At 48.8% G+C, this 20,177-nt stretch overlaps 1 protein-coding gene across 1 annotated transcript in view; it reads right to left on the reverse strand.

Moving 5' to 3' along the window:
- MTOR (mechanistic target of rapamycin) overlaps positions 1-20,177 on the reverse strand; it is a 125,925-nt gene that overhangs the window by 73,931 nt on the left and 31,817 nt on the right. The window contains exons 20-27 of the mRNA XM_003127584.6: positions 15,236-15,322; positions 12,245-12,412; positions 11,626-11,738; positions 10,862-11,024; positions 9,578-9,670; positions 8,632-8,778; positions 3,733-3,875; positions 49-211 (exon numbers count right to left, since the gene is read on the reverse strand). Of these exons, the coding sequence (XP_003127632.3) occupies positions 49-211; positions 3,733-3,875; positions 8,632-8,778; positions 9,578-9,670; positions 10,862-11,024; positions 11,626-11,738; positions 12,245-12,412; positions 15,236-15,322 (1,077 nt within the window). The remainder of the gene's footprint in view (positions 1-48; positions 212-3,732; positions 3,876-8,631; positions 8,779-9,577; positions 9,671-10,861; positions 11,025-11,625; positions 11,739-12,244; positions 12,413-15,235; positions 15,323-20,177) is intronic.

Raw genomic sequence — 20,177 nt, forward strand, 5'->3', positions numbered from 1 at the left:
CTGCTGGTTCCCAGTCAGGCTCCATCTGGACCACCGGCCAAGTCTCACCTTGTCACTGTGTTCCATGAATTCGGCCAAGTTTAAGAGCGTTTGTGTGACTTCAGCGATGTCCTGGGAGGTGAGGGCCAGCTCGATGCTTCTGATGAGCTCATCCTGCTGGTCTTCGTTCAGCTCAGACCAGCAGGACACAAAGGCCGCGTTGAAGAGATCCCTGAGGGCGGAGAAGAGTGAGGAGAAACGCTGGGAAGGGCTCTCCCGCCTCTGCCGGAGGCCAGGAAGCACGCCCACCAAGCTACTCCAGGCATCACTGATTCCAGCTACACAGGCCAAGGCTGGCCGACGGAACTTGCTGGAAATGGTCTCTATCTGCCCTGTTCGCTGGTCATTGAGCACTTGGAATGTGATGTGTTACCAAGGAACTGAATTTTAAGTTTTAGTTAATTTTATTTATTTTATTTATTTTTTTTGTCTTTTTGCCTTTTCTAGGGCTGCACCCGCGGCACATGGAGGTTTCCCAGGCTAGGGGGTCTAATCGGAGCTGTAGCCACCGGTCTACACCACAGCCACAGCAACGCAGGATCTGAGCCGTCTCTGCGACCTACACCACCACTCACGGCAACGCCGGATCCTTAACCCACTGAGGCCAGGGACTGAACCCGTGACCTCATGGTTCCTACTCAGATTCGTTAATCACTGACCACGTCGGGAACTCCACGTGTTAGTTAATTTTAATGACCTTAAAACGAGCAGAGGTGGCTCGGCACTGCTGCATTTCACAGTGCGGGTACAGGCAAACGGGAGGGCGAGGGAAGAGGAGACAGAGGCCAGGAGAAAGTAACCTGTCTCTTCAGTGTCTGCGCCATTTCTCTTCACCGGAAGGGATGAACAGAAAGGGACTTCTAACGTGGAGGGAGACAGAACGGATTCAGAAAACAATAACCTTCAAACGATTCTGGGGATGTTTCTCCTCATGCAATGTCCGAAGCCCGAAGGTCAGAAGCGGCAAAAGCAGCCTCTGCTATTGCTTTTCAAGACAGAAGCAGAACCTTAATGGTCACAAACAAAATGACAACAGAACTTAAGAAACTAGAAGCATTAGAAAATAGAATCCAAATCCATGAGTTTTAAAAGATTCTCTAAGCCAAACCACCAGCGGCTGGGGCCTTGAGAAAACCTGGGAGCAGAGGTGCCATTTCTAGGGTCACTACGACTGCTGAAAATCACTACAGCACCACTTGGGTGGACAGATGCACTACCCCCGACCCCTGAACTTGAACCCTACCCTCTCCTTCCCGGAGAATGTGTGGAGAGGGGAGCTGGAAACCACAGGACGTGCCTGTATGCTCTCTGGGCTTCAGCATTTGATGCCTATACACCTCCTCAGCATTACATACATTAAAAGGTTAAGTCAGATCAATATATGTGTGATTTTGGAATCTGATGGAAAAAAACCAAAATTGGAAATTCGAAGAATAAATGAAGACCAAAAGAAGTCTTGTATAAATAAAGAAGGAAGTTTTCCGGTCCAGATCAAAGGCCGCACTGGATCCCAAATGAACACGTCTGGCACTAAGGGGACAGACGAGTATGTGTGTATCCACCACAGGCCTCTTTGGGACAACGGTGCGCTCAAAAGTGACCTGGAGCAAAGAAGAAACACATCGATCACGGCGGCTGAGCACAGGGTGTGCACACTATGGAAACCCAGAAGAGGGTTTGATTTTGAAAGCATTAAAAAATATCTGAAAGAGGAGCTCCCGTCGCGGCGCAGTGGTTAACGAATCCGACTAGGAACCATGAGGTTGCGGGTTCGGTCCCTGCCCTTGCTCAGTGGGTTAAGGATCCAGCGTTGCTGTGAGCTGTCTGTGGTGTAGACTGCAGATGCGGCTCGAATCCTGCGTTGCTGTGGCTGTGGTGTAGGCCGGCGGCTATAGCTCCAATTGGACCCCTAGCCTGGGAGCCTCCATATGCCGAGGGAGCAGCCCCAGAAATGGCAAAAAGACAGGAAAAAAAAAAAAAACTGAAAGAAATTAGATGAACCAAATCATGGCATCCAAGCCACAGTCTTCAAAGAGCAAACAAGCCGTGCTGAAGAGAGGGAAATGGAACACTTTGCTTTTTTGCTTCTCGTTAATGAAAAGGATCATTAATCAAATCACCATATAATGTCTCATCATAAAGACTGTCCACTGTACAAAAATTTAGAAAATACGGCAAATAAGGAAATAATCTCTCCTTAAAATCCTCCTACTTAGAGATAATCATGATTATATTACTTTCTAATTTTTTTCCTATATACGTATATTTTTAATAGTTGAATCACACGTTCACACCCTTTTGTATTTCATTTCATTCATTACATTCTACCATAAATCTTTTAGATGCATTAAAACTTAATAAGAAAGTTTTTTTTATCAAATTTTTTACTAAATTTTTTTTTTTTTTTTTTTTTTGCTACACCCAAGGCATGTGGAAGTTCCCGGGCCAGGGATCAAATCAGAGCTGTAGCCACCAGCCTACACCACAGTCACAGCTAAACCAAATTCTTAACAGCTATTTAAGATTCACTGTCTAAGACATAGAGAAGAGACCTGTGGTTGCCAAGAGGGAGCGGGGAAGGAACGGGATGGACGGGGAGTTCGGGGTTCGTAGACGCAAACTATGACATTTAGAATGGATAAGCAATGAGGTCCTTCTGTCCAGCACAGGGAACTCTATCCAGGCCGTGATAGGAGGTAACCTAGGGAAGGGCATGTATGTGTGTATATGACTGGGTCACTCTGCTACACAGCAGGAATTGGCACAACCTTCTAAATCCACTACACTTAAATTTTTTCAAAGAAAACATTCAATGTTTAAGGTTTACAGTATTTTTTATGGCACGAGTTCCATTTTCCAAAGACGGCTGCAGCACTATCTCCTGTTCTATCTGCTCTTCTAGGTTCTTTCTACTCTCCCATAAAAAGGTGGCATCCATGCCTCCCCTTAAACCCGAGTGGGCCTTTGTGACTGCCTTCAAGAACAGAGTGGTGCAGAAGTGACACTGTGACCTCCGAGACTGGGTCATACAAGCACCATGCACTTCTGCCTCCCTCCCCTGGGGACACTGGCTCTTGAAACCCAGCCAGGACTCTGTGAGGAAGCCCGAGCAACCCTCAGAGCAATCGGGCAGAGGGGCCGAGGCCCTGTCCGGGCTGAGTTCCAGCCGACTGTCAGCCCCACTCGCTGGACACATGGAATGCACCATCTTCCAAGTGGGTCCTCTAGTCCAGGGACAAACACCCCTGGGGACTGTGTGGAGCAGAGACGAGTTGGTCCCACAAGTCCTGCCCAAGCTGCAGCTGCATGAGCCAGATAAATAATTTCAGACCACTGCTGTCTCAGACCACTGGCCCTGGGATACTTGCCACAGAGCAATAAATAGTCGGGGCATCCTTATTGCTGGAAACAGCTTATATTAAACTGTTACACAGCTGTTTTCAGAGTTAAAATGACTTTGTAATTAAACTTTTGGACCTAAGTCTACAAAGGTAAGGTTCACTAGCAAGGTTAAGATGGATGCTTTTTCTATGCTAGGAGCCTGTCCCATTTGCCTTTTTATCTTTTCCCCCAGAGCTTAAAATTAAAACCACCCTTTCACCATCACTGCTAATAAGAATGAACTTTTCTCTATCACGTTTTCTGCATGATCCCATGTGCAGCCTGGGAGGGGGGAGCCCTGACGCAGCGTACCTGGCCATCGGGTTGTAGGCCTGAGCCAGGGCCCAGCACGAGCGCAGGGATGGGGACGAGGAGTCCTTCAGCAGCTCCAGGCTCAGCCGCCTCAGCCATTCCAACCAGTCATCTTTGGAGACCCTTCTGGCAGCTCCCCAGGCCTGTAATGCCACAGGCGACAATATAAAACCATCAGCTCTAAGGGTCTAATGATTATTCTACTTCTTTGATTTACACAATTATACCTCTCATGATAAAATTCCCTGAGTACAAATATCAAAGAGTAATATTTAATTAAAACCATAAAGCAAAAGCAGCAACCTCTGGAATATTCCACCATAGAGAGAAACCCGGTTTTCGCCCTCACTTGTGCTGGACTCTATCTGCAGAGCGGAGGGCTCTAGAGAGCCAGAGTGGGTGGGGACTGTCACCCTCAGAATGCAGCCAACAAGGCAGACTGCGAAGGGCCCTGGGCCCTCGGACCCTGGCTCGTCTCACAGAGGAGTCACGGGGGTGGGGGTGGGGGACACACGCTCAGGTTCACACCACGAGCAGTCATGTGACCATCAGATGAGAAAGAGCCCAGAGCACACCACACTAAGGTGGAAGAGACACTGGAGGTCAACAGACTGAATTTTACTTGTTAGTTAATCCCTCCCAACTCTCCTCAAACCCTGAGCTCTCCAGGCTTCAAGAGCTACTGGCAGGGGCAGCTGAGGGAGGAGGAGGAGGGGAGGACTCGGGCTCTGGAGCCGGGCAGGGCAGTGCAGGGCAGCGGCCTCACGCTGTGGAGCTCAGTGGCTTGAGCTCCAGTCCCAGGTGTGTAGCTTCTCAGGGTCTGATCTTGGGCAAGGTGTTTAGCTTCTCTGTACCTCAGTTTCCTCATCTGCCAAGTGTGGAAACAGTTCCCCCCTCCTAGGGTGTTTTAAGGGTTAACTAGGCTGACATGTATAACAGCTCTGTAACAGTGCTCTAGGGGTGAGTGCCATTTACTCCGAAGTTAGAAACCTGGCTGGGGAGTTGCCACTGTAGCTCAGCGGAAACGAATCTGACTTAGATCCATGAGGATGCAGGTTCGATCCCTGGCCTCGCTCAGTGGGTTGAGGATCCGGCATTGCTGTGGCGTGGTGTAGGCCGGCAGCTACAACTCTGATTCAATCCCTACCCTGGGAACCTCCATATGCTGTGGATGCGGCCCTAAAAAAAGCAAGAAAGAAAGTAACCTGGCTGGAAGCTTGGCTCTGCCTGTCAGCTGCAGCAGCGCTCTAGGCAAATTACTTATATGTTTCACCTGAGCCTCAGTCTTCCTTCTTTATGGGTAAAGCACCCAAAGGGCCTTGAAGGACAAGATGAGCAAAAAAATGGCTGCTCGGAGTTCCCGTCGTGGTGCAGTGGTTAATGAATCCGACTAGGAACCATGAGGTTGCGGGTTCGGTCCCTGCCCTTGCTCAGTGGGTTAACGATCCGGCGTTGCCGGGAGCTGTGGTGTAGGTTGCAGACGCGGCTCGGATCCCGCGTTGCTGTGGCTCTGGCGTAGGCTGGTGGTTCCAGCTCCGATTCGACCCCTAGCCTGGGAACCTCCATATGCCGCGGGAGCAGCCCAAGAAATAGCAACAACAACAACAAAAGACAAAAAAAAAAAAAAAAAAAAAAAAAAAGGCTGCTCTTATTATCAAAATGACATCTCTTTGCATTGGCCTAGCCCCAACTACTAAATCCCCACCTTAAAACAGACCCTTAAAAGATTCTTCCGGTAGAACAATGTTTGATCCTCCCTTGACCAGGGAAAACACCTAAGTCAGAGCAGCAGTTCTCAAGTGAGGAGGTCCAGGGAGTGGGAGAGCCTCCAGGCGCCTGACCACCTGACCACCACCAAGGCAGGCCGTCACCTCCCTGGGAGAACGGAGGTGGGCTGTAGCTTCTGAGGAATCGCCAGTGAGTCACATTCCATCAACGACCACTATGTCAAAAACTGAAGCAGAGATACTGTAAGAGACAAACTAAAGAATTACACGAAGGACTCTCACTAACCCTACAAGGAGAACCCCTGAACGAGAAAGAAGCGTGAGTGACACTAGATACCAAAGTCTCAGGCCTTGTTCTGTGAGACGAAACGGGACACCAGCCCCTCTGATCACAGACTTTTGGTTTCCTCCTACACAGCAGGTCTCTGGATAGCGGCAACATAGCACAGGCATTTAAAAGCTGGACACACACAAGCAAGTATTTCTAAAGTCTTCTGCCCGCTGATGACACCTGCTTGGGGAAGGCGAAGGCAATTCAGCACAGCGGTTAAGAGACTGGTCCCTGGGGCCATACCTGGCTCGTATCCTGGCTCCAGCATTTACCAGTTGACAATGGGCAAATCACTCAAACTTTCAGTGCCTCAGTGTCCACATCCACGAAATGGGGACGGTGAGGACAGCACCTAACGCTCAGGGCTACTGAGAAGAGTAAATGGGGCAACACGGGCGAAGCGCTCACAACGGCGCCTGACGCACAGGAGCCCTCAACGAACGGAGGTGGTGGCGACTGCTGCCATTAGCGCCATTACCATCTGGTAAGTGGTAGCAAATCGGTCTTCAAAATATTTTAGCTTGACCCACAACTGCAATCTATCGAACAAGCTACATCCCTCACAGAGGCCTTTCCCCCTCTGCTCTGTCATTAAAACACACTCAACTCTCAATTCTCTGGGTTCCACAGCAACTGTTCAAACCCCAGCCAGTTTCCTCTTATCCCCTACCCACGGCCGATTTCCTCATCCGGGACCAGGGATGTGTGCGGATGGAACGTCCGCTTATTCGTTTAGAAGGTAAATCCAAATGATGACCTTGGAAGGTGTCCTAGAGGAATCTATAAACGGCTTTTATGTTTTCTGTATCAGGCAAATCCCCTATTAGCATAGTCAATAGAAAGGTGACTGAGGTGGCCAATTATTATTTTGAAAGCTGGTGAAAACTGACAAACATACTAAGCCTTAATTATCATCACATGAATATGGGGAAGAACAATTTTCTTTTTTCTTTTTTCTTTTGTCTTTTAGGGCCTCACCCACAGCACATGGAGGTTCCCAGGCTAGGGGTCAAATCAGAGCTGTAGCCACCAGCCTACGCCAGAGCCACAGCAACGCGGGATCAGAGCCACGTCTGCAACCTACACCACAGCTCACAGCAACGCCGGATCCTTAACCCACTGAGCAAGGGCAGGGACCGAACTTGCAACCTCATGGATGTTAACTGCTGAGTCACGACGGGAACTCCACAATTTACTTTTCAGTGAAATGATCTGAGAAGTCAGCTATGGAAAGCTTTGCTCAGGGTTTTTGAACTTGACCTGTTCTCTCAGGTGAGACGGACTGAGAGTCCCTTTTCTGTCTGGCAAAGGATATACTTATTTCTCTAAGTGCTGGATAGAAAGCAAAGCTTCCTGCAAGCAAACTAGACCACTGGGGAATTTCCTAAAATAGAGCAAAGCCCTAAGGCAGGTGGACAGCTGTCTGGTTGGAAAGACACTCTGAACCTAGGCAGGCCAAAAACATCTGGGTGGAAACGTGCATCCAGCCTTCCGGGCCTGACCCCCCTTAAGTGTGAGGTGTCAGTACTGTGGCCTCAACACTGCTTGGAAAGGCCAGGTGACGGATGCCCTTGCTCCTCACTCCTGAACCAGGGGCATTTGACCACTTTCATATTAAATCATCAAATGTTTCTCAGCAGCAGTCACTTTTCAGCTGTCTGTGTGGGTAAGGCTCACAGCAGGAGAAACGCCAGTGTTGCACAGCCATGTGTGAGCGCGCACACGCGCACAGAGCTCTGCGTGCAAATCATTACGGGCGTGCCTCAAAGAAGGGGCCAAGCAAATGGGACCCTGGTCTGTCCAGTCCTTTACCTCTATCTGCTGCTGCACAGGAAGTGCAGCCGCCTTGGGCCAGCTGCTGATAAAGGAAGAATACCACCACGTTGAGATCCAAACTGGCTGCTGCTTACAGTACTAAAGACTAATGCAAAAATGTGGAAAATATGCAACCTGGTATGTTAATTTAAAACTCAGTGAAGTATAGATTATTCTGCTTAGATCCATTAGGGATGCTTTGAAACTGCCTCTTTCTTTTTTTGTTTATTTGTTTTCTTTTATGGCCTGTGGCATAAGGAACTCCTGGGCCAGGGATCAGATCTGAGCCATGGTTGTGACCTACCATGCAGCTGCAGCAATGCCAGCTCCTTTAACCCACTGTGCCTGACTGGGGATCAAACCTGTGTCCATGTGCTATAGAGACAATCACCGAGCCTGCTATGCCACAGCAGGAACTCAGAAACTGCCTGTTTTTAAGTGGATGGCTGGTGGCATACGTGGTGAGAAGCTGGTTATACTGCAGGCTTTGGTCTGCATAGAAAATGCAGTACCTGTCTGCAAAGATCTAAACCCTCACTGCTCAGAATGGGTTCCGCAGACCGCTGGCACCGGCCTTATCACCTGGGAGCTTGTTAGAAATGCAGGCTGCCCAGGCCAGAGCTCGGGCTGCCTGAGTCAGAACAAGTGCTTTACCAACACGCGACAGTCTGGTGAGCCTGAGAAGTTTGAGAAGCACTGCTTTCCAGAGCCTGCTTCAGGCTCAGCTCACTGGTTACGCTCTGTTCGTGTAAAAAAATGAGAATGCTATTTTCCCGTAGAAAATGAGAATGCTGTTTGCAACAAAGTGTTCCACTGTCAAAGCTCCGGGAACACAAACGGACTCTTTGCTTTTTCTCTCCTTCTCTTAAAAAAACTGGACCATTCAGATACCTGGAGAAGACAAAAGGACCTAAGTTCATGGTATGTAGATTTTCAGGAAAATGCTTGGGCTGGCTTCTGGTTGTTTTAAGTGGGAGGCAGCAAGAGCTGAAAGTGTTGAAAGCCCCCAGGAGATGACGGACTTGCCTTTTGGAGGTTGATGGTGCTGACGTGCAATTTCTTCATGGGTCCTGTCTCTACTGGTCCACTAGCCAGTGCGTCCCCTTGGCCACTTCTCAGCATCCGATGCTGGTAAATCAAAGGGTCCTCTTCTTCGTCGGCAAGGGTGTAGCCCTGCAACCAGAGGCTTCCTGAACAACCCTGCAACCCCACCAGGTGCTCCTCGCTTAGAAAACACCCCCAAACGTTGGGAGGCTCACGCCTTGTGGAAGAGCCAGGATTTAGGTAGGGTTCCATGTGTCATGGAAAATGAATCCTAGGTGGGCCATGTTCCCCACTGCAGACCAGTCTGTGCCGGTCACTCCTGGTCATGGACAGCACTGACTTAGTAGTCTCAGCATGTGACTGGCAAATGTGAGAGAATGGTGGGCAAGAAATGTGAAGAGCTGGGGTGGCAAAGAGCTACTGCCTGTTTTTCTATGACCTGAGAGCCAAGGATGGTTTTCACGATTGTTTTTGGTGGTTTTTTTTTTTTTTTTGCTTTTTAGGGCCACACCCACAACATATGGAGGTTCCCAGGCTAGGGGTTGAATCAGAGCCACAGCTGCCAGCCTACACCACAGCCATAGCAATGCAGGATCCTTAACCCATTGAGCCAGGCCAGCGATCGAACTCAAAACCTCATGGTTTCCAGCTGGATTCGATTCTGCTGCGCCATAATGGGAACTCCTCACATTTTAAATGGTTGAAAAAAAAAAAAAGAATAGAAAATTAATATTCTGCAACATGTGAAAATTATTAAAGAAGCATATTAAAGCCTGCAAAGCTGAAAAAAAATGTACTATTTTTACAGAAAGGGTCTGCCAATCCCTAGTTGAGAGAGACCTAGATATACTCCCGCAGCTAAGAGCACAAGAACATCAATTAAGAAAGACAAGGGGGGCCTTGGAAACAGAAAGCAAGTGCGGCTCACCTTGACAATCCTGCAGATGAGGATATCGTAGCGCTGATGGTTGATGCGATGTCGCACCAGAACTTTGTTCACCATGGGAATGAAAATTTGGTACTACAACAAGAGAGGAAGCAGACCAGAAACCATTACTTTGGAGAATGGAAAACAGAGAAAAGAATATTACCGTTACTACGTTATGGATATGACTTCTGTGCTGGACCAGCTCTGCGGTCTTCAGGAGAATCACTTGGCAGCCTCCTGTGCTGTGATCTGAGCCCCCACCACCTTCCACCTGCGTTACTGCAACAGCCTTGAAATGGTCTCTTGGCTCCCGCACTCGGCCCAGTCTATCTCCACGCAGCATCCAAAGGAATCATCTAAGAATGCACGCTCACATCACAGTACTCCTGCGCTCACACTCTCCAGAGACTGCTTGGCTCGCTCAGAGTAACAGCCAGGTACTTACCGTGGCCTACAACAGGGATGGGCACTACTGGGTATCATACTACCTGGAAGGCATACGAAACTAGAGACTGCTGGGCTCCCCAGCCAGAGCTGCTGGCCTGGGAGGTCTGGGATGAGGCACGAGACTCTGCAGTTCCACTGAGCACCAGGACGCTGCCTGTCTGGGGATCTCGTTCTGAGAACCACTGGCTTACAGTGCCTGCTTTCCATGCCAACCGCCAGCCCAGCCTACAAGGGTCTCTCCCAACCTTTCCTAGCACGCTGCCTCTGGCTCCCTCCTCTGAAGTCACACTGCTCTTCTGTTGCTCCTGGAACTCTCTGCCCCCGCTTTTTTCCTCTTTTTCTGCTGCACTCACAGCATATGGAAGTTCCCGGGCCAGGGATCGAATCTGAGCTGCAGCTGTGACCTATGCCACAGCTGCAGCAATGCCTGATCCTTAACCCGGTATGCTTTAGCGGGAACTCCCCAGACTCCTTTAAGCACACTGCCATCTCACACTTTTGCCGTTGCTATTCCTTCTCCTGCACCCGGCTCCCTGGGCGTGGGCCTTTCCTTGACCAAGGTCTCTGCTGAATGCCACCTTATCAGAGAGGTCGTCCCTGATAGAAACAGCATGTCTCCCCGCTCCCACCCATCACTCTTGTGAGATAAACTACGTCTCTAGGCCGTGCTTCACTGCAGTGTAAGCTCTGCGAGACTGACATCCCTGCTGACTGCCTTACCCCTGAACAGCACTCAGCACACACAGGGGGCTCCACAAACAGCTGCTGGATGAGGAAGGTGGGAGAAAAGCAGAAAGGCAGGTAGCAGAGTACATCTGTTGAGGATTCCTGCCTCACCTTCTTCCCCAGCTGGAAAACGAGCGAAGAGAGCGTGTCCATGGCCGTGGGACGGAGTTCTGGGCTCTGGTCCAGGGTTCGCACAATCGGGTGGATGATCCGAGAGGCATAGTCAGTGAAATCCAGGGACTCCGTCAGGCGGTCCACTGTCTCTAGCGCTGCCCTACAACAATCGCTGACATACAGTAACTGCTGACACCCAGTCCCGGGGGAAGAGAAGGGGCCGAGGACTAACTCAGCACACAGCACCCAGCGCCAAATGGGGAAGGATGGCTTCTACCATATTCTGGGTACACGGATCTAACGCAGATTCCAGGGGGATGGGGACAGTTAAGATTTCCATAGGAATTCCTGTCGTGGCGCACTGGAAACGAATCCGACTAGGAACCATGAGGTTGGGGGTTCGATCCCTGGCATCTCAGTGGGTTAAGGATCCGGTGTTGTGGTGAGCTGTGGTATAGGTTGCAGACACGGCTCGGATCCTGTGTTGCTGTGGCTGTGATGTAGGCCAGTGGCTACAGCTCCGAATAGACCCCTAGCCTGGGAACCTCCATATGCCATGCGTGTGGCCCTAGAAAAGACAAAAAGACCAAAAAAGAAAAAAAAAAAAAGATTTCCATAAACCTGTTCACTTCTGGACTAAACTAAAGGGAGTTGACATAACAAAAAAACAGAAAGATGGCCTGGGGACTTCTGAAAAGGAGACATTTTCAACAAAACATTAAAAACATTAAAAGCTTTAGTCCTGAACAACAGGTGCTCACTTTCGAGATGGCAATGGAACTTCAGGGGCATCAAACAACTTCACAATAGGGGGCAACAACAAATGCAGATAGTCATCCAGGTTGGCGCCAAACAGCTGGATTGCGGCCAGCAACTGCAAAAAGGAGCAGAGGCACAGCAATGAGCAAGTACAGTCGGTATCTAAGCACACGGAAGGCGGCAGGTGCATGGACAATTGAGACGCTTTGGAGACTGTGAAAAGCCTTTATGAAGTGGCTCTGAACTACATCTTCTGGTAGCACTGTTCCCTCTCACTTTATTTCACTTAACACGTTACTTTGCTGTCTCTGAGCTTATTTCAATTGGAATAATTCAATGATTGAGGAATCAGCTGCTGGATAAGAGAGAAAGCTCCTCTGCAATAAAACATTTCCCAAGAATAATCCATTAAAGGAGACATCGCATAAGGATAATCCAGAGAGGACTGGAAGCATTCTGTCACTGAACTGCACACATCAGGTACGACCGTATTCTTTGGGTTCAGTCCTGCGGAGCGAGCATCACCCGGTCACCCAGAATGGGGTCTCATCTCTTAGCCGACCGTCCAGGGACTCTGACGGACTCTGGAAATCTCTCCAGAGGATGCCCAGGGCTACTCACCTTGATGGAGACGATGCGGCCTGGGCTGTTGTCATGCATGAAGACTCGGAGCATGTGTGGGATCAGCTGGGGCAGGTAGAGCTTAAACTCGCCCCCAAGAGCTACCACAATCTGCTCAATGAGAAGAATGATGGTGCTCTGGATGGAGGTGTTCATGACCCAGAATTCCTATAAAGACGGAAGAGACGGAGGAGCCAAGTCAGGGGCCCTTCTGTTGGAATAAGAAGCAAGCAACCGAGATGGCCAAAGGGAAGCCAAAATGCAGATGGCAGGGCCTGCCCCGGGGGACTCCTTCTCTTTCCTCTTCTCCCCAGGCCTCCCTGTACCCTAGGACACAGCCACAGTGAACAGCTCAACTCCACAGACGCTACTTCGTTCCTCTGTGCTGCTCATGCTGCTTTTTGCCTAGAATCCCACCTCTTGCTCAGCTGTCTTTCTAGACCTGGCTCAAGTCTCACTTCTCCTAAGAAGGCTTTCCTGTCTCCTTCCATTATCCACCGTGGAGCCCTCTGTCTTCCTCTTTCCCAGCACCTGTAATATTTAGTTTTTTTTGCCGCCCTCCCTCTACTCAACTGCTGGTAGTTAAGGGCAAGAAACCCTCTGATCTATCTCTGTTTCCCCAAATCCAGCCGAGCGCCTGGCATATTGCTGCCCCCCAAGCCCGTCTGCAGAGTGAACCAACAACCAGGTCTATGGCTCTCCAGCTGTCAGGGTGGCTCTACCTTGGGTACCATCTGGGCTCTGCCAGGGGGTGACTCCTGTGTTAACAAGAATTCATGCCCTGTACAGATTGAGACTTTGCTCAACAGCATCTGACAGCTGCCCCCTGTCATCTTTGGGCCTGGATAGCGCCACAAAAGGAACACCGTTCTACATGCATCTAATTATATTCCACATAAGGTACAAAAATAAAAACTTGGTCAACTGGCTTCAGAGCCTGTCTCGGTACTTGCAAGGCAAATGGGTCCGAGTCTCTCACTCCAGGAAAAGCTCTCATTTCAAATTGCCTCAAAAAGACAGCTGCCTACTGCCTTCTTCCAAAACCTCTGGAGTAGGAGACTTATGATAACAGAAACTCTACTGATGATGGCAACACATGGACATTAATATTCTTGGGCCTCCAGGAGTTCCTGTCGTGGCTTGGCGGAAACGAATCCGATTAGGAACCATGAGGATGCGGATTCAATCCCCGGCCTCGCTCAGTGGGTTAAGGATCTGGCGTTGCCGTGAGTTGTGGTGTAGGTCAGACGTGGCTCAGATTGGGTGTTGCTGTGGCTGTGGTGTAGGCCAGCGGCTACAGCTCCGACTTGACCCCTAGCTTGAGAACCTCCATATGCCACAGGTGCAGCCGTAAAAAAAAAAAAAAAAAACTCTTGGGCCCCCATTTAATTCAGAGTATAAGTCAATAGAAAAACCAAAAGATAACTCCTCGGGTGAAAAGCTTTATAGAAGCATATAGTATTTCTATTAAATTTTAAAAAATCATAATTTAAAAAGTAAAAACATTTCTAAAAAAAGATATACTAAAAGATGGTGGCAAAACTTTCTCTCTGCGTGGCGAGAGACGGTCTCTCTCTGAAAAAGCTATTTTCTCTAGATAAAAAGCTTCGACAAAGAAACACCACAGACTTGCTGGCTTCCACGGTACGTCTGATGTCCATCCACCCGGAACACACTCTGCCTTCCTCAGAGGAAGCCCCCCTACCTCTCTCCACTGCATGAGCATCAGGCTCCTCACAAGGGGTTTTTCTCTGCCTCAAAGCAGCCAGGCAGCCTCCCCAGGGATGCTGGCTGGACCACTGTGCACAAAGCCCCGAGCTCCGCCTGGGCCAGGGGAGCTCAGTAAAATGGCCAGATCAAGAGCCAGAGGAAGCGCTCCTGTGGTACTTTCTCTTGGATGGAATGCCAGCTGTGTTTCGCAGGTGTAAAGCTCCCTGCCCTCCACCCCCAGTCATGTTCTGGTCATCAAGTCTTTTTTGGGGCGTAAGTCACAGACAACTCCCGCTTCAGCCCAGGAGCGCACTGCTTCCTCCCTCCCCCCACGCCCCCCCACCCCCAACTCCCTAAACACCCGGCCAGGCTCTCTAGCATCCTGCTTAAGTAGTCCTTATACAGACGCCTCTGTGGCAGGAGTTTACTTTTTTCGATACACAGGAGCTTTTCCATTCTGAGGCTCCGTTTTGGGGACGCTCCATTTCTGAAGCCAGCCACTTTGAATTCAGTCCTGCCGCTTCCTTCAAACTAACCACAAAGGTCTGGGGCAGAAGAACAGCAACAACAATGAAAATCACTGCAAGAGCTGTCTTCCAATTCTTTGAGGACGCAGCCACCTCTGCGAAGCCTCCTTCCCAACAGAGACATTTAAATTATAAAGAACAGTAGGAAGCAGCTTCCCCTTCCCAAAACAAAACAAAACAATACTGCCATCAATGGGGAGTCGTCTGCACCTGCTGAAAGCCCGTTAGGAAGCCTGGGATGCTGGGCTTTTCTCTGTGCTACTGCAGCAGAAGGCGGCATGTGTGCTTTCTCACCATGGCAGCAGCAAGAAAGCATCACCTTCCTCCCCAGAGCCTGACAGGAGCCCGTATTTTAACAGGCCCAGGAAAACCCAATCCCAGTCCTCCCTTAAGGCCATGGTTTTACGGGCAGGAGGAACGAGGGCTTGTGTGGGATCATAAAACACTGCTGTGAGAGAAAGTGAAATTGCTTTCGTGTACATGAGGCAAGCACTCAAGTCTATTTCTGGCAGAACAATTACTTGGGGATTTTTCCTCGGACTTCACACCTTGTACTCTTGTACTTGGGAGCCTGTGGCAACAGCCCCTCCACCCCCTTTCACGATCCAGTGGGGTGCCAGGCTCCCCTTTGACACTCAGGTTGGAACAGCGCTGCTAGGACCCCTGGGAAGGACGTCCACGTGTCCAGACCTGCTGCCGAGCATCTCTGGACCCAAAGGCTGATGAATGGGCCAAAGCATGGACTTCCACTCACTCTCATGAGGGTGACAATCTCATCCATATAAGGTCTGATGTGGCTCTTCACAAAGGACACCAGCATCCCCAGTTGCTGGAACAGAAACTGAAACAGAGAAGAGGTCAGCAAGTGGGCACCACGGATACAGGACACGCGGGCTGGCCCCAGGCCCAGGCACAAGAATCAAGACAACCACGGACTCGCTTCTGCACCACTACTGTATCTGCTGAGAACAAGTTTCAAAGAATCTGATTTAAAACTGCTGGTGGTGACCGTGGTGGGGCATGAAAACAACCGTCAGTGGTCTTCCTCGCCAGGTGGGCCCGTTTCTGCACAGCAGGGGCTGTGGGGCCAGACTCCACGTTCTGAGCCCTTTCTGTTGCCTACTAGCTCTGTGCCCTTCATTTAACCTCTCTGCACCCAGCCTCTTCAGGGGGAAAACGTCTCTCAGGCTTGCTGTGAGAGTTAAATGTGCGCATACCTGGAAAGCACTAGATAGGGACAGGGATGCTGCTAAGAGCTCAGGGAACGACATCTACCACTGAAGGATTTCTGGAGCCACTGAAGACTTAAAAATAGACGTGGAATTTGTAATTAACTCCAAACGTGTCTTTTGTTTATTTAGTCCTAATTCACTACCACTTACTTTCTAAAATAAATACAGCTGGATAGCGTGGTTCATTTATAGTAATTAACTCAATTAATTAGATCTTAATTAGTTAATTGCATCTCGAAAAAATTGTGAGCAAAAACAGCAAGCAAATGGAGGGAGGGATGGGATGAGGAGATTCTGTTGAGGCTGGTATCTTGCAACTGTCAAGAGATGCCAGTTACTAAATCAAGCTGGGAATAAAGAGAGTTTAGGCAAGGGAGAACCCGACTACTTTCCAGCTTAAAGGTGTCTTCAGGCGTAGTTTGTATTTTGTTAGGACCCTCAGGTAGCGCTACATGTCAATACTAAGAAGCAAATCATATTCTGAACCCCTCCCCCAATTTTAAGAGCTCTCCATGCCTTTGCAGCCCTCCACGAACAAGGATAATTTGGGGCACACATATCTTCTCTCTTATCCACATTTTAAAACTTAGGTAAGTTGGTGATAAATAAAAAGTACTTCAAACAGTGAGCAATGGGCTTACAGAACTCATTGCCTGAAGAGGTGAGCCTGACGGGACACACAGGACTGGGCTTGAGGGCGTCTGGACTGATTCTCTAAGGAGGGGACACCAAGGGATTCCAAGGTGATGAGAACCCGGCCCCACGTGGCACAGGTTTGACTCAGCAGAGCCACCCCTCCCTATCTCCTGGACACCTCCTCACAGCACCGCGGCTGACAGTTTTTTGTGAAACGGCCCCTCTAAGAGCACACTGCGGAGATCAAGGGGCACGAGATGCTGAATGCAATGGTTCTTGATTTCAGCTTTTGTTGTGCAGAACCTGACCGAAGGCAGACGATCTGAGCTGGAGGACCAGCAGGACACTGGGGACGGCAGGGAGGTCAGGAAACACCCCGAGACAGAAAGGACGAAAGCCTCCTGACCCTTGCTGTCACCTCACATGAGGTGTCTGCGGGGGAGCCTTGTGGGTGGCTGGTTAATAGCAGGTGGCAGCGCAGGGGACACACCGGGCTGGTGCCTCGTTCACAGGTAGGGAGCCCGAGCAGCCGCCTCCCTGCCTCTCCCTTAGTCTTTCACAGGCTTTTTCGCTCTGTCCTCCTGAACATTAGTATTTTAAAGGAACATAGAGTTCTATTCCTGAAAATACGGCAGGTTAGATCTCCTCCCAAATCCCCCTGCTAGACAAAGCCTAAAAATACTGCATAAACGATAACAAACATTATTATCAGATTATCAGGACTGAAGCCCTTCACCTAAAGCCAAACCTCCAAAGGGTGACATGTTCAGAAAAATAGGGTCTCTCCACCCTCCAACTGGCCCACTGGCAAAAGGAGACCAAGAAATTCATCAGTCTTCATGAGAGGTCCAGGTAGGAAAAAAAGCCTTCCTAAGTGTCCATAATTTCAGGCCACTCTCATATGTGTTTCGGGAGTTATTTTAACTACCTGTGTAGCCTGAGAAATCCTAAGCCAAGAAACTAACTCAGAAGTTCTCCTAGACCACCTGGTAGAAGCAAACGCCAATCCTCTCTGGAGAGAGGAAATTTCAGGGCAGCAGTGCCAGTGTTACTGCTCCAGGGAAAGCCCAGCTGAGTATTATGACCCCTGACCCCAAACTGTAAAACACGTAAGGAGAGACCACTGCATGAGTATGACTCAGCAGAAACAATAGAGCCTTCAAGGTTTTATATATATTGGCATTTTATAGAAAATATAAAATACATCTAAAATGCTTAAAGAAATAAAGGTGAGAATAAAAAAATACGAGTAGAGAACAAGGTGCTATTAAAAAGTACCAGACATATTTGAAAGAACCTAGTATAACTCCAGAAATAAAAAAAATGTTGTTGGGGGAGGTCCCCGGTTAAGGACCTGGCAATGTCACCCCTGGGGCTCGGTCACTGATATGGTATGGGTTCGACTCCTGGCCCAAGAACTTCCCCATGCTGTAGAAGTGGCCAAAAAAAAAAAAAAAAAAAAAAAAAAAAAAGTTGGAACTAAAAACTAAATGACACGTCAAAAAGACAGCTGAAGATTTGGTGAACAGAAAACAGCTGTGAAAGCACATTCAGAAGGCATCTCTGAGAGACAAAGATGAAGAATATGGATGAGGGAGTCCTGTCATGGTGCAGTGGTTAATGAATCCGACTGGGAGCCATGAGGATCCCTGGCCTTGCTCAGTGGGTTAAGGATCCGGCAATGCCATGAGCTGTGGTGTAGGTTGCAGATGTGGCTCGGATCTGGCATGGCTGTGGCTGTGGCGTAGGCTGGCGGCTATGGCTCCGATTAGACCTCTAGCCTGGGAACCTCCATATGCCACAGGAGCGGCCCTAGAAAAGGCAAAAAGACAAAAAAAAAAAAAAAAAGAATATGCATAAGAAACTAAGAGACATTAAGGACAGAGTCAGAAGCTCTACCTGTTGAATCAAATTATGAAAGGAAAAAAACAGAAGGGTGGAATCCTCCTATTCAGAAAGCCCACAAATCCCCAACGGGAGAAGAAAAAGAAATGCATACCTCGATTTACAATAGTGAAACTTCAGGACAACAAAATAAAAAAGAGAAGGTCTGAAAGAGCCATAGAGAAAAAGGAATCATAATTTTTCAACAACAACAAAAGAAGTCAGGTAACAGTGGGATAATATCTACAGCTGAAGAAGAACCTAGAATCATACTCTCAGCTAAAGATTTTAAAAGAGGGTGAAATAAAGATTTTTTTTAGATAAACAAAAAGAGAGCTTTTACTTTAATGAAATGCTCACAAGAGGAATTTGCCTTAGAAGGATCCTAAGAGGAAGCTCGAGATGGGAAACGGTGATTGTGAATAAATATAAAGAAACACTGACTGTGTAAAATAACAGAAATGCTTAATTTGTTGTTTAAAAAACATGATACTGGAGTTCCCATCGTGGCTCAGGGGTTAACGATCCTGACTAACATCCATGAGGACGTGGGTTCGATCCCTGGCCTTGCTCACTGGGTTAAGGAGCCGGCATTGCTGTGAGCTGTAGTGTAGGTCGCAGACGCAGCTCGAATCCCGAGTTGCTGTGGCTGTGGTGGAGACCGGCAGCTGCAGCTCTAATTAGACCCCTAGCCTGGGAGCCTCCATATGCCGCAGGTACAGCCATAAAGAGACAAAAGACCAAAAAAAAAAAAAAAAAAAAAAAAAAGATACTAGACAATAACATAAGAGGGAAGGAAGATACTTTGAGCGCTCTTGTGTTTTGTGCATTGTTCAGGGGAAGGATGGAGACTGATTAATTTTAGACAGTTAAATAAGGTATGAAAGTCAATATGATACAAATTTTTTTTTTTTTTTTTTTTTTTGTCTTTTTGCTATTTCTTTGGGCCGCTCCCGTGGCATATGGAGGTTCCCAAGCTAGGGGTCCAATCGGAGCTGTAGCCACCAGCCTACGCCAGAGCCACAGCAACGCGGGATCCGAGCTGCGTCTGCAACCTACACCACAGCTCATGGCAACGCTGGATCCTTAACCCACTGAGCAAGGGCAGGGACCGAACCCGAAACCTCATGGTTCCTAGTCGGATTCGTTAACCACTGCGCCACGATGGGAACTCCCGAATTTTTTTTTTTAATGGCTCCACCCAAGGCATATGGAAGTTCCGAGCCTAGGGGTCAAATCGGAGCTGCAGCTGCCAGCCTACACCACAGCCACAGCAACTCTGGAGCTTTAACCCACTGAGTGAAGCCAGGCCTAGAACCTAAATCCTCAGATACTAATCGGGTTTGTTACCACTGAGCCACAATGGGAGCTCCCTGCGAGTCAAATTTTAAAGGTAAAAACCATAAAATCAGACCCATTCCTCATGCTGTACACTCGGACACATTCCCAAAAGTTCAAAGATCTAAACGTAAAAAGTGAGGCGGACTAAGTACAAGAAGAAACAGCAGTGAAAATGATGCATACACACAGCTTTTCGTCACAGGTATATTTTAAATATCAAAGACTAGAAAAAAGAGGCGAACGTTCATCAGTAGGGACTGGTTATAGCGATGGGATGGCCACGCAATGGACCACATGCCGCTCAGAAGGAACGAAGACATTCTCAATATACTGCTGTGGCATGAACCCCAGGATATACTGTTGTCAAGGTTCAGAACCACTTTATTACGTTATCATCTAAGGAAGGAAGTGGGGGACACAGGCAGAATTACGATGCCCCAAAGACAGCCATGCCCTAATCCCTGGACTCTGTGAATACAACAGAAGGGACTTCGGAAGATGGGGTCAGGGCCAAGGACATGTGCTGGGGAGATTATCAGGGTGGGCCTAACCTCACCACAGCAGTCCTTAAAAAGAGGGGATTGTTCCTGGCTACGATCGGAG

Source organism: Sus scrofa, chromosome 6 (assembly GCF_000003025.6).
Source record: "Sus scrofa isolate TJ Tabasco breed Duroc chromosome 6, Sscrofa11.1, whole genome shotgun sequence".
Classification (NCBI taxonomy): Eukaryota; Metazoa; Chordata; class Mammalia; order Artiodactyla; family Suidae; genus Sus; species Sus scrofa.